The sequence below is a fragment of the Thermobia domestica genome, chromosome 13 (genome assembly GCF_964235325.1).
Source record: "Thermobia domestica chromosome 13, izTheDome1.hap1.1, whole genome shotgun sequence".
Classification (NCBI taxonomy): domain Eukaryota; kingdom Metazoa; phylum Arthropoda; class Insecta; order Zygentoma; family Lepismatidae; genus Thermobia; species Thermobia domestica.
Window position 1 is genome coordinate 31,923,311 of NC_137466.1, and position 15,380 is coordinate 31,938,690.

Below are 15,380 nucleotides of genomic sequence, written 5' to 3' on the forward strand. Positions count from 1 at the left end.
ATGCTCTGACCAGTTCGTAGCAGTTCCCGATACCGCGAGCAGTCCACCAAACAGATAGGAGGACCTTCTGGTGCGGTGCTGCTTTCGGCTGTTTTGGAATCGGTTCATGAGATGCTAACCAATGATGACGGCGCCGTGTAGCTTCGTACAAGACCCACTTCTCATCACATGTCAACACCCTATCCAGAAATGGCTAGTTCCTCAGACAAGACAGCAAAGAAACACAGGTGTCTGCTCGCGTTGCCTTCTGGCTCGGAGTCAAATCATGTGGGACCCGTCGACCCAACTTGTAGTGCTTCCCAAGTTGATGGAGTTGCTGCCGAATGGTATCGCCACTCACACTGAATTGTAGTCCCAGTTCTTCACATGTCTGGCCACTGTTCGCCTCAATTGCTGCCTGAAGATCTTCATTTTCTACGTGTGTTGGTCTTTCGGCACGTGGTGCGTCTTCGAGTGTTTCGTCACCATTCTTAAACTTGTTAAACCACCCGCTGCACTGTCCGCGTAGTCACAACATCTTCATCAAATGCCTGCCCGCTGCAGCGGCGTTTAACCCCAGTTTGAACTCGTACAGTATACACGCCCTTAGGACGCTCTATGGAGGTCTCATGTTCACTCTGTTCTAACGCAAGTTCACGGTGTAACTAAACTGCCACAGCCAGGTAGTATGTTGGATATACCTACACCAACAACTGACCTTCGTCTTATCTACATTCGCATTGAACTCACAGTGTAAAGGCCAATTGAACACAGGCCTCCACAGAAAGCGACAGAACTTTCTTGGTTAGCTTTATACAATCATTTTACACAGTACTAAGAATGGACAGGCGATGCACAGGCATCCTATCTGTTACCAACTCACATCTTACCTACTGCGAATTATAAGTGTTTCCGTTATTTCGATAAGCATGTGTATTTATTACAATTATTTTTAAGTCCAGAAATGTGTGCTCTGCTCAGCAATTCTAACTATCCATTTTCTGTGTCTCACATAGGACAGAAGCGATAATGAGTTCATCCAATACGCGATCCTTTGGAGGTGGATATGACATTGGTAAAGAATATGATAGCGAGGAACGTATGGCTGACATCATCTTCTTTAAGTCTCCTGTCAATGGAGTGGATTCCGACAAAATCGAACGCTCACACCATGGATTATGTTTCGACTTTGAAGGGGGACGAACCGTAACCGTAGGAGGTATGTACACTATTTGCAACGTTTTGTGTTTTCAAATAGAGATAAGAAATTGGAAAGAATTAGCTGTTATAGAACTGGCAGAATCTTAAAAAACCTTAGTGGGTGGTAATCGGAACTGTCCGAACAATCCTATCCTCTTACTAGTGACATTGTAACTTAACTTATGTTCAACGACGTTGCCATAGCTTTGGTCCCCATTACACATGTGGGTTCTTTCTTTCTATATAGAGAAGGGGGAAATAAACAAACACTGACCAACTTGCCTGCATATATAGATCATTCCTTCTCAATGGAAAAGGAAATATTCTATTGAAAGTGTCAAATAACAAAGCAACATCAAGCACTCGGAGTTTCTAGACTACTTTTTTCTTCGCCAAAACATTTGAGACATTCCATTCCTTATTCATGTGACGGAGATGATCACGCCGAGAGCTGCCATCCAGTTTGAATTTTGTCCCTCTCCAAAGGAAAAAGGAAGATTTTTCCACTCAAAGTGTCAAATAACAAAACAACACAAACCATTCTGAGTTTCCACGCTACTTTTTTTTCTTTTTTGGGCCAAAACCTTTCTCAAGTGACAGAGGAATACGCACTCCTCCGGTCGAGAATTGTCAGCTAGCTAGAATTTCTTGGCAACACCGGATTTCGGAGAAAATATCTGTTTCACTACCATGTAGTAGTAGGAGAAGGTTAATAGGTCAATTTTCCATACCTCCCCCCAAGGGTTTTAAGATGTTTCAAAAAGTTTACCTTCCTCTTCTTATTTATACAAAAAAATCTACAATTAGTGTTTCAAATCTACACCACGTTTTGTAAGGTTGAAACAGAGTATTCCGTCAAACTAAGGTTGAAGTATCGGATGGGGAGAAAATTACTCTAACCTCTTTTGTTGGGCCATAACAAAGGAACAGTCATAACTTCGTAATGGTTAACACTAGAGAAAAAATAATAATGCCACTTAATTTCTACGAAAAATTGCTGTTAAAATGACATATCACATGCAATGGTTTCCATTAAAGACAATTGCGTAAAATTTAAGATGGCGGACATCATTGTGATTGTCCTAAAATATTTCCCTCACCCCTATTCCCCATCTGCATTATTACTTTGGTTATATTTTGCAATGTTTCTATCTTATTAGGGTGTTTCCATACTTTTGAACTATTCTGTTTATTAAATAACGCTCAAATTCGGATTCAATATACTCTAGACGGTATACATATTTTGTGCTTTAGGTTTCTAGATTAACGACGCATATTGTAGTTTGAAACGCATGTATGCACTACATCGAATTTTAAGCACATTAGTGTTTATGACTTTATTTCCCAGTCTCGTTAGAATCCCGAGATTTGGCTCCATTTGAAATCAGATTCAGAGGAATATCGAACGAAATTTGACCTTAGATTAAATTAGATTTTGAGTTTAGGGTCCCTTTCAGCAACGAAGCTATATGAGTTTAACGTGCGTCCCGCCGGGTAGGTTCATTGACACTCCAAGATCAGTTATACGGTCAACTCTTTGCAGCAGTGTGCTCTTTATATGATATTCAGATTGCAAGTACCGTATATTTTCTTTCTTATATAAGACATTATACGGTACTTCTCAGTATTTGACGGTAGCACGTTTATTTCGCACCAATTAGAAAATGCGCTAACCGATCCAGTTCATTTCTGAACCTATGACACAACAAAATTTTAAATCATTTACATATAAAAGCTTTTGTGACTATTACATCAGGTTAAATCATTAATACGTAACTAAAACGACAAAAGTCCTCAATTTCAGTCCGCGGCAGAAATGAATAAACTACAAATTCAAGTCAGGACATTTCTGCAGTCACTGCTGAAAGGGACGTTAAACTCAAAATCAACTCGACTCATACATGTTGTTTCCGTTCGCGAAGATATGACGATAGAAATTTACGTAGGCTATGTGAAAAATTAAGTCACAAGCTTGCTAAGAATAATAATATGTTTTATGACATCAAACGCTTTATTGAAGTCTGTATGAAGTGTATCTACTTGATTTTTGTTATCAGTTTACGTTCCTAGTAACTTAATGATCTTAGTTCATTTTCTGAATAGGAAACCATGATGACTTTGTGAAACAATTGGGTAAAAGTGTGAATATTTTTCTTCTGAATAATAATTTCAAATATTTTGGCGGGTACTAGTAGCAATAATCTCTAGTCTGTTACTTTTTATATCAGTATTCTTTCTAGTTAACCTTAGGAATTGAATAAACATCTGGTTGGAAAATAATAACTGACAAATAACCTATTAAATATCGCCTGAAATGGATATTTTAGTAATTGGGAGCAAACTGGATGGTATATGGTAGGATTGTGTCAGGTTCTGGAAAGGTTTAGGTCTAAGCCTTTTGATAGCATCTATGACTTCTTCAACATGAGTAAATGTCAACTAAGCAGATCAGAGTTAACATGTGATAAAGGGTCAAAATCATACGCAGATTTGTTACATAGTACCTTGAAAGTGTTGCATAAATACATTAGAAACATCTATTTCGGTACGTAACTAACGTTCATAAGAGTACTGCAATTTTTTTATTTTTATTTATTTATTTTTACATTTATACATTTTATGTATTACTAAGAATTTTGGATTTACAAGAATACCGAATCATTTATGTATGTATCATAAGCCTTTAAAATTTTCCATTTGGCTACAACTCTAATTTCTTTCAATGATAAGCAATACCCTCAATCACTTGTCTCGACCTTCTTTGATGATAGTCATTGTTTTTATTAATTTGACATTTTAGGCGTGGATAAAACAGGATATTCCTGATGAATTTTCATAGATGGAACACACTTGTGAAAAGTATTCATTATTTTCTAGAAAATATCAACAATTTCGTTAACTGTAGAACTGCTAGCCACCGTTTCCCAACTGCTGGACATTATATAACTATACTTACGAGCAATTAGCATTGTGGAAGTTATAATCTAATTTAATATGTGTACTTTTAGTACAGAGGCTCTTACTATAGCAAAAATCAATTAATGAATAGTAAAGATTAATTAATAGTAAATTTTAATAGTAAATATTTAATTATCGTGAAACATCCAAAATATTGGGCAACTGTGAACTAAAGAAAATTGTAACTGTGAGATAACAGAATAATAAAAATTTTCAATTACATTTTGTCATTGTATTTCACTTGTCATACAGAATTCGTTTTTACATGGATCTTTCAATTCCTTGCCTCAGTACAGACACAGGAACATAGAATACGCATAAATCGACTTCTTGTTAAAAACAGAAAAATATACTGTAAAAGTTGATTGATTGATTGGGGACGTCCTATAAAATTAGCAAAAGCATACTACTTATATTATTAACATTTCTATAGTCAGAAATTATAGTAAAACTCCTTTCCTTAGATCCAGCTCAGGGCATTATCCCCACTTTAAAAATACATTACTTAAATAAATTATTTAAATACCCCGTTGTGAAAATTGCAGGGCGGAATGACAGGACTGGGTCAATCCATACGAAGTGGTTGCTTGACCATCTCCGAATATTATAACATTGTGTATGAGAAAGTCAGTAACATCATTCACGTTGTCGTATGTACAGCGGGGGACACTTCTAAATGGTACAGCCATATGGAGATTTACGGCTAAGGTGTACCATTTAGAAGTGTCCCCCGCTGTACAAGTGTTCCTGAATCTTGCCATCTTTGTTGTCGGTGGAGTGCCAATTTTTGCATTTGTAAGCGTTTACGAAAACTACAATTGCTCAGGACGTACCAATCAGATGAACACCAAACAAAACGAATGTTTACAGAAGAGACTGAGGTACACGGAGAATATAAACTTTTGCATCTAAATAAATATGCAGGTTTGCAAACCAATACATGAAATCACCAGAAAAAACTACAGAAAATTACACTTTTTAAAGGGGCTGTATTTTGGAATGTCATAAAGTGGGGGTTTCATAGGTTTGGTGCTGAATACTATTGCATGTAAAGAGTCTGCAGAAATATCCACGGCTATGATACTACTGGCACCGTAGATTTATGGGGGTCCGAAAGTTGAAGTTTGTGATACCATTTTTGGGGCGTAATATCTCAGGAGGGCAAAGTGCTAAAAATTGCTGCTTATGCCACAAAGTATTTCTGTATGTGAATAAACTATTGCAAAAAAAAAAAAAAAAATCATGACTGATATTACACGGAGAAAAAAGTGAGGACATGGTAAAAACGCAAAGCAAGTGCGTGACGATGGTTGTAGCCCAGAAAAAATTAAAGGTTTGGATATGTTTCATGCTAGATCTTTAAAAAAAAAAGTAAAAAAACTATCCATGGTTTAGCAATTATTCCCACTGTCATTTGTGTTCAGTTGTGTACAAGCTTGCGAGTGGCGTTTGTTTCATCTTACTAGTTCCATGATCATTGTCCATGATATGGTAAGGGGGTTAGCTCCTCCTTGCTCCCACGACACACATCGTCGAACTGGACCGCAGTATTAAGACATTTAATGTATCAGGAAAGTATCATTGAAATCCAATCACAGTTACGGAAGTTAATATGTTCACAATGTTGCGTTATATAGGATAGTCTTTGGCTAGCTGGGGACTCCGCCCCTACGCCCTCGAATCTTTACAACCTACAATTCTACCAAATTTCAAGTTTCTTTTCGTATTTCAACTATCTAAAAAATAAGATTTTGTATCACAAGAAAACACCCATTTAAATAACATGGAAATTACTTCATTCCCCCGATAAATACCTTAAAAACTAAAAATATTTACTTTTGACAATCCTCCTGTTGGTTAGTCCCGGAAATCTACAATCATGGGAAATTTCTTCATTCTAATCCTGCCGGAAGTGCCTAAACATCTTGGGGTGTAGAAGATGTCCCATATAAATAACATACGGAAGACTTTTCAGTTCCCCATAAAATTTCTCTATTGTTTAACTTTTTCATTTTTGGTGACTTACTTAATAACTCTAACGGAAACCTATAAGCATATCGAATATCAAGTTTTTATTCTAATTCCAAGGACCTAAAATATGAGATTATAAGTATAAAAAATGGGGGAGCTCATTTAAATAACATAGAGAATTTCTTCATCCGTCTCCCTTAGACCTCTTAAAATTAAAGATATTAACTTTTGGCAATTTTCCTGTGGGTTAGTACTTGAAAGCTACAATCATGCTAAATTTTAACTTTCCATGTCAACCGGAAGTACCCCTTTATTTTATGTCAGTTCATGTAGTTTTATATATGGTTAGGATAGATATAACGCAACCTTTTGAACATATTAACTTGCGTAACTTGGAATGGATTTCAATGTCACTTTGCTGATATATTAAGTGCCTTAATACCGCTGTCCAGTTCGACGATGGGTGTCGGGGGTGCAAGCGGGAACTAACCTCCTCCTTACCATATAGACGTGGTAATAATCATGGAGCTAGTAAGATGAAACAAACACCACTCGCAAGTTTTGCACGACTAAACATAAACAAAAGCGGGCCTAATTGCTGCACCATGCATAGTTTTTGAGATCTACCATGAAACATAATCCAAACATTTCAATTTTTCCGGGCTACGACCATTGTCACGCAAATGCTTTCTTATGATTTATACCATGTCCTTCCTTTTTTATCCATGTAATATCAGTCATGATTTTTTTGCAACAGTTTATTCACATACAGAATTACTTTGTGGCATAAGCAGCAATTTTTAGCACTTTGCCCTCCTGAGATATTACCTCAAAAATGGCATCAAAATCACAAATTTCAACTTTCGGACCCCCATAAATCTACGGTGACAGTAGTATCATAGCCGTGGATATTTCTGCAGACTCTTTACATGCAATAGTATTCAGCACCAAACCTATGAAACCCCCACTTTATGCCATTCCAAAATACAGTCCCTTTAAAAGTGTAATTTTCTGTAGTTTTTCTGGTGATTTCATGTATTGGTTTGCAACCCTGCATATTTATTTAGACGCAAAAGTTTATATTCTTCGTGTACCTCAGTCTCTTCTGTAAACATTCGTTTTGTTTGGTGTTCATCTGATTGGTACGTCTCGTAAACGCTTACAAATGCAAAAATTGGCACTCCACTGACAACAAAGATGGCCGCGATTCAGGAACACTTGTACATACGACAACGTGAATGATGTTACTGACCTTCTCGTACACAAGGTTCATCACACTCAAATTTTTATAATTTTCGGAGATGGTCGAGCAACCATTATTGGACCACTTCAGATGGATTGACCCATAGTAAAACTCCTTTCCTCAGATCCGGCTCAGGGAATTATCCCCACTTTTAAAAATACATTACTTAAATAAATTATTTAAATACCCCGTTGTGAAAATTGCAACGCCAAGACGGAATGACAAGACTACGACGTAATTACAGGATTGATAAAAGAAGAATTACAGAAGAAGAACAGCGCTCTATGCTCGGTGATCGTAGTAGAAACTACGACAGATCGATTTACGCAGCATTCAACTCAGATAGTGGGTAAGCGTCAGTATGACTCGTTGATGTCAAAGGGTGCAATATACACAGACAACTGCCTCCTGGCGGTACCGCATGGTTGCAGACGGAAAAGAGGCTTCTCGGACCGTGAAATTGTAGTGCATAAAGGGAAAGCCATCAGGACAATGATACGTATAAAAGCAATAGACGGAAGAAAACCGTACACTGCTGCCCACATTGTTAGCCCAAACGCTGGAGTACGGTAGTGAGTGTGGATTCGTCTACGTCGACGGAATGACGCAGTCTCCTAAATGCTGGACTGGAAGGAGCACGCATGGCTTTCTATTGCTTTCCATTGACCAAGAACCAACAACACCTTAGTCTACAATGGGTAGTGAACACCATAACTGACAAGACAGTCGTGTTTTCGGACAGTTCCATTTCAGCCTGTTCTACAATGATAGCCGCATACGTGTAAAATTATGGTGCTGATTGCAATCTGCCAGTATGCATTATCGAGCGTCGTAGCAGCCGAGCAAAAGATGTGCTGGTATGGGGCGTCAGGTAGTGCAATACATCATCTCACGTGATTCACATTTAGAGTAATGTCACCAGTTGTAATGAGCCTCTCAACTCTCTATGTTATTATCAAACCTCTCATAACAGGAAGGATCCTGTTCCGGCCATGGGAAGCTTGTAATTGGGAGTGATTTATCAGACTTCGACTTGAAGAGCATGTTCGGCACGAGTAGTGAGTTAATCGAACAGTTAAGCAAACTATCTAAAATTTCTAATAATGAAAATCATTGAAATTTCCTTATAGCTAATTTTATGCATTTATTCGACATCCAAATCAATATGTACGAAAATATTCATGCAATATAAATTATATGCTCATGTACATCTAACATATTCATACACATAAATCATGCAGATTACTTCCTTATATTAGTTGATACATCTTATATTTTGCAGGCATCATCATGCTTTTCGTTAATGATAAGATACACATATAGAATACATGTTAGCCATCAGACTTAAAGAGATACGGAGAATTACATGTTTCTTAAATTACTTTAAATTCATAGATAGAAAAAGAATATCCATAATCAGACCATACGTTTCCCAGACGATTAATTACCGTAGATTCTATTTGTTTAATCTTATAAGAAATTCATTACGACGTAGCTTCACTTTTAATAGCATATTATATAAAGACAAACCTTATTTCATTTAATTAAATCCATATCTTTTAATGTTGAAAAACATCTCTGATCATATTCTAAATTCTCCCTTCTGATATGCACTGGTAGTATGGCGATTAACTTTTAGATTCAAAATTTGTTGACATTTTGTCTGATGCTAATAATTTATCTTAATGCCTACATAGATACAAATAAACACGCAGTCGTAGTAAAGTGCATGATGATTAATATATTGCATTATGTTCATAATCATGAATAATTTAGCTATGAAGTTCAGCAATCTAACATATCGAACATCGAGGGAAATTTAAGCTATTTAATGCATAATTACGTTTTCCAACATTTTACTCACAAAATTAATTAAACTTATAAACAATCTGTTATAATAATTTCAGTAGTCCGACGATATCACTTTTCTTTTGAATTATTAGAACAGCAAAGTATACTGTATTTTACCTTTCTTCTAAGAAATACACTTTGTTACAACTTATTTTCACACAAACTAGAAGAAAAGAAAATGCATCTACTCAGTATTTAAAGAGATGACATGATTACTAGTACATAAAGCTTATGAACATGAATGCAAAATTCTAATAAAATTTAATACATTAAAATAACATTCAGTAATCAAAATTAAACAAATAAATATGCCAATAATTAAACGTTGAATACAACTATTTAGACAAAATAAAACGAACAGGTTGAATATAACTATTTAGGCAAAATAAAACTGGAACAGAATAAACAGTCTGTTACAGATTACCACTGTCACCGAAAAAAAAATATGTGAATATTTTTTTTACAAGACCTGATATTTCTTCAATAAATCTTGCCTTTTTGCTAAGGAACAATTGAATAATTTAATATTTCTAAGATTCTGTGTTCCAATCGACTCTCCAGTTAGTGAGTGCAGGACAGCACAGTTTCTCAATAGTTTATGTACAACATATGGTCCGGTATATGTGTCCATTTATTTATGCGTTTGAGATTTGTCAGCCACCATGACTTAAGCACAACTAAATCACCTTCCTTTAACACTAATTGTGATTACACTTCATTACTAACAACTAACTCGTTGGTAGCTTGCAACATTGACTCCGATGTTTGACAACCCATATCATTTCCAGTCGATTTTCTTTGCCTCGTATTGAATGAATTATTAAATCTTCCACGATAATTCCATGTACCATTATTTCTTCGCGGAAAGTATCTTTGGTTATTACCTGATCTCGTGTAACTGGCTTCTGTTTGACATGGGGTGTTAGGAGACTCAGATCTATAGTTATTTTGAGCCATTCGTATATACGGAGGTTTTGTATTGGTGTCACGTCTTGAATTAATGTTCCATTGGTTCGCTTCAGCTTCCGCTTCCGCTGAGTTCATCTCAATAACACTCAACAAAACTTCTTCAACTGTTTTTACTTTCGATAACCTTAAAATCTTAGCTTCTTCCAACGGAAGACACGTTAACAGAATATCACGGAGCTCTTTCGCGTCATAGTTCACAGTTATATTGTGATATTTCTCCACTATACCCAATGCGAATTCAAGAGTATTAGGATATCTGGATTTATCGTATCTCGTATTACGCAGTTGACGTTTCTGAGCCTGCTCAAGCTGTGATGACATATACTGATTCTTGAAATGTTGCTCAAATTCATCAAAAGTAGTCACAGTATCTGCTATAATTTCAAACCAACCGATCGCCGCTCGTGTTAAACACTGAGGTATTATAATGAGCTTTTCGGCGTCTGAAAGATTATACAATTTCGAGAGTCGATTAAACTCTTTCAAGAAATTTTTCGCCGCTCCAGGGGTTAATTGTCCACTATATCGTGGGAAATCGCGCAAGTATTTTGGTTTTAACATACTGTTAGACGTATATTCGTTATTTGCAATTATTCTGCTCTCCTTAGGAGTCTCTTTAGTAATATGATATATCGGTGACTGTCTTATAGGACTATGAACTTCTGCTCTAGTGATAGTTTGTTCTTCCAATTTACGAATTACATCTTCAAAATCTAAATGTGGAGTCGGTTGAAAATGATCTCGATCACTCGCACAATCGTCAACTCGAAAACGGTTGTTTCCTGTTTGGAAAAAAGGAATCCTCTTTTCTGATACAGCATATCTACAACCAGATTCAAAAGTACTCATTACAGTAGTAACTGTTGAAGTTACCGTAGTATTACTAGAGGTAAATGTAGGTATTGATACAGAGCGCGTCCCATTATCTGAGGATTTTGGAAAAGGTACACGAATATAATCAACATGATTAGTATCAAAATTATTATCTGCTTTTTCATACTTACGCTTTATAGCATCTACTTCCTCTTGCAACAGTTTATACTTACGGTCTATTACTTCGTGACAATGTTTACAACTATTCTCTATTCTTTTTATGTTCTCATCCGTCATTTTAAAGTTTGATTTTAGTACATCAACTTCTCTTTCTACTTCCTGCGATTGCGCTTTGCACAGAACCATAACTGCTTTTAAACTTTCCGAATCTTCCGACTGTTTTTCCATTTTCTTATTTATTTCCACAAGTTCTTGGTCCAAACGTGCTACTTCCTTATTCAATTCAGTTTTCCAGTCCTCTCTCATCTCCTTCATTTGATTACTCAATTCTGTAAATTTTTCATTGATATCCGTCCTATTCTGAGCATATTCTTCTCGCAAAATTTTTGTTTCCTCGCCTAAAGTATCAAAGCGCCTATTGGTATCCTCACTTAAAGCATCAAAGCGCTGATTGGTATCCTCACTTAAAGCATCAAAGCGCTGATTCATTATCAGGACCAAATCTTCCAAAGTAAATTTTGATTTCTCAGTCGCCTTTGTCTTCTCTTTTGAACCGTCTCCTTTATTTGTTTCCGGTATTCTTGGTATATCACATTCCTTACAATACCAGTCTACTTCAGAATTACTAAATTCGTCGTATCTATCATTATCAACATTTACACAATTAAAATGGTACCATTTGTGGCAACGTCCACACATAATGGAATTCACCACTTCATCATTTTCCACTGTCTTTCCACTGCAACATGTATAATTTTCACTGGAATCACCAGGTCTCAGTCTTTTCACTTTCTTAGCCCTAGGCATTTTCTTCTTTCAAAGTGTTATTTATTATTTCCCTCGATGATTGTCAATGTCAGGTGTAAGCTTCACTTCTGTTGTTTCTTTTGCCCAACTGTCAATACAACATCACTACCAGAGTTACAAATAGATGGTACTCTGCTCCAAATCGTCGTGCTTACGGTCGCCATTTTGTAATGAGCCTCTCAACTCTCTATGTTATTATCAAACCTCTCATAACAGGAAGGATCCTGTTCCGGCCATGGGAAGCTTGTAATTGGGAGTGATTTATCAGACTTCGACTTGAAGAGCATGTTCGGCACGAGTAGTGAGTTAATCGAACAGTTAAGCAAACTATCTAAAATTTCTAATAATGAAAATCATTGAAATTTCCTTATAGCTAATTTTATGCATTTATTCGACATCCAAATCAATATGTACGAAAATATTCATGCAATATAAATTATATGCTCATGTACATCTAACATATTCATACACATAAATCATGCAGATTACTTCCTTATATTAGTTGATACATCTTATATTTTGCAGGCATCATCATGCTTTTCGTTAATGATAAGATACACATATAGAATACATGTTAGCCATCAGACTTAAAGAGATACGGAGAATTACATGTTTCTTAAATTACTTTAAATTCATAGATAGAAAAAGAATATCCATAATCAGACCATACGTTTCCCAGACGATTAATTACCGTAGATTCTATTTGTTTAATCTTATAAGAAATTCATTACGACGTAGCTTCACTTTTAATAGCATATTATATAAAGACAAACCTTATTTCATTTAATTAAATCCATATCTTTTAATGTTGAAAAACATCTCTGATCATATTCTAAATTCTCCCTTCTGATATGCACTGGTAGTATGGCGATTAACTTTTAGATTCAAAATTTGTTGACATTTTGTCTGATGCTAATAATTTATCTTAATGCCTACATAGATACAAATAAACACGCAGTCGTAGTAAAGTGCATGATGATTAATATATTGCATTATGTTCATAATCATGAATAATTTAGCTATGAAGTTCAGCAATCTAACATATCGAACATCGAGGGAAATTTAAGCTATTTAATGCATAATTACGTTTTCCAACATTTTACTCACAAAATTAATTAAACTTATAAACAATCTGTTATAATAATTTCAGTAGTCCGACGATATCACTTTTCTTTTGAATTATTAGAACAGCAAAGTATACTGTATTTTACCTTTCTTCTAAGAAATACACTTTGTTACAACTTATTTTCACACAAACTAGAAGAAAAGAAAATGCATCTACTCAGTATTTAAAGAGATGACATGATTACTAGTACATAAAGCTTATGAACATGAATGCAAAATTCTAATAAAATTTAATACATTAAAATAACATTCAGTAATCAAAATTAAACAAATAAATATGCCAATAATTAAACGTTGAATACAACTATTTAGACAAAATAAAACGAACAGGTTGAATATAACTATTTAGGCAAAATAAAACTGGAACAGAATAAACAGTCTGTTACACAGTGACCACAGCAGGGAAATTCTAAAGGCCAAGGCCATACTCTTTTCTCAGGCAGCGGATGCCATCTTTCAAAAAAGCAATGCCCGCCCACGCTCACACACATTTCCAAGACTATGAGGTACGACAGCAACCTGTGTGTCCCTGCTCTTGATATCACGATGTATAGAGGCTCGGTTGCAGCACGTGGAAGTTTCAGGTTTCACCCCATACCATCCCTTCAGACAACTCCGGACACGATATTTCGGCAGGACCATGTCTGTGCAACCTTTTTCAGAAATCAAGAGTACGCTGCTGCACTGTTCTGCACGATCATCTGGCATGTTGCGATATGGTTGGTGGATATCTCGCTAGAACTGTCCACCAATAGATTGTGTCCATTTCTTTTTAACTCGCATACAAGCAGCAGGAGCTAATTCCTCAGGAACACATCCACCACCTGTTTAATTTGATATCACTATTATCTAAGCGCTCATTGCAGTACTTGGAGGTTTCATGCCATATAGTTTTATCAAGGTGATAGCCATGTAACGAAACTGTGGTATAACTTTTATCTTTGGCACATCTTCCTTGGTGTTGCAATTTGCACTAACGGTAGTATACATTAGTAAAAATTAATATCTTTAATCGTAAGCTAAATAACGGGATTTCTATATTTTAACGGTTTTGTATTTTACAAGTGTGATAATACCAATCATGGTCAAGATTGTCTAATAACGATTTTGACAAGACATGGAGAAAGACAAAACCGTAATAGGATGGTCAGGAAAATGTTAACTAGACATTAATTAACTATGAAGTAAATAATGTGAATTAATGTTTTTGTTAAAAAATAGTTTATCCTTTTTCAGGTACTCAGGATGAGAAAACAAAAAAACTTGTTCCCAATTACATTCATGGTCCACCTGGTGAAAATGCTTCAGGATATAAATTGATGAAAATGAAAGTTTCCCCTAAACGCGTGTGGGAATGTGTGAAAAACAATCCATTAAACAACACTGTTTATTGCTTATTGAGCAACAACTGCCAGAACTGGTTGCGCAAATTCGCTGAACTGCTTTCTTCGGAACTTGCTAGAATAATAAGTGAAAAATTTCCTACACTTCTAGAAGCTGAACCTAACAAGTATTTTTTTGCCATGATTGAAAGAAAGAACAAACAAAAGAAAAACGCATCAGGATCTTTTCGATCCGGATCAGGGTCTTGTAACAGTTCTAATTCTTCCGACAGTTCATGCTCCATCTTGTAAGATAAAATAGTTTATAGTTTTAACCTGAATTTATAATTTTTCTATACATGATTCAGTATCAGATGACATTCTACTTTTGCAATGAACTTTGCTATACAATTTGTAAGAACTTCTTTTGAACTCATTACAATAAACTTAGTATAAAATCTATTTGTGAGTTTAATCATTTATGAATGATTTTAGTACATTTAACATCAATCCATCCAGTGGCGGTTCTTGAATGTGGTCACATCGCTAGAAGCTAATGGAAGATACCTTATCTAATGTTTTAATTGAATAGTAGCAAGGTAGACTAGATCAAGTCAGTGACGACGCCAGAGGGGGGGGCAAGGGGGCGAGCGCCCCCCTAGTAGCTACTTCTGCCCCCCTGACTGCCTCCCCAGACTCCTACAACCTTTAAACTTGCTACATGTAGTTTTTTTTTATATCAGTGTCATAACCAATCTCATTGTCAAATTGTAGTCTACTTTCCATGCATTTACTATGTGGCAGGTTAGTCCTCAAGCTTTCTTCTTTGAGCGTCTGCATATGCACGCATATTTCTGTTTTCTAATTTAGCGCCTTTTGAGGTAAATTTTAGTTATACTTCTTTCTTATGGTTTTTAATTATTGTGCCTAGCGAACAATAGTAGATTTGGTTGATTTGTTTC

The 15,380-nt window shown here is 35.8% G+C and overlaps 1 protein-coding gene across 1 annotated transcript in view; it reads left to right on the forward strand.

Moving 5' to 3' along the window:
- LOC145668080 (uncharacterized) overlaps positions 1-14,880 on the forward strand; it is a 77,318-nt gene extending 62,438 nt beyond the window's left edge. Inside the window, exons 2-3 of the mRNA XM_081735590.1 lie at positions 996-1,198; positions 14,333-14,880. Coding sequence (XP_081591716.1) covers positions 1,009-1,198; positions 14,333-14,730 — 588 coding nt within the window. The 5' untranslated portion in view covers positions 996-1,008 and the 3' untranslated portion in view covers positions 14,731-14,880. The remainder of the gene's footprint in view (positions 1-995; positions 1,199-14,332) is intronic.
- Positions 14,881-15,380: the final 500 nt, after the last annotated feature.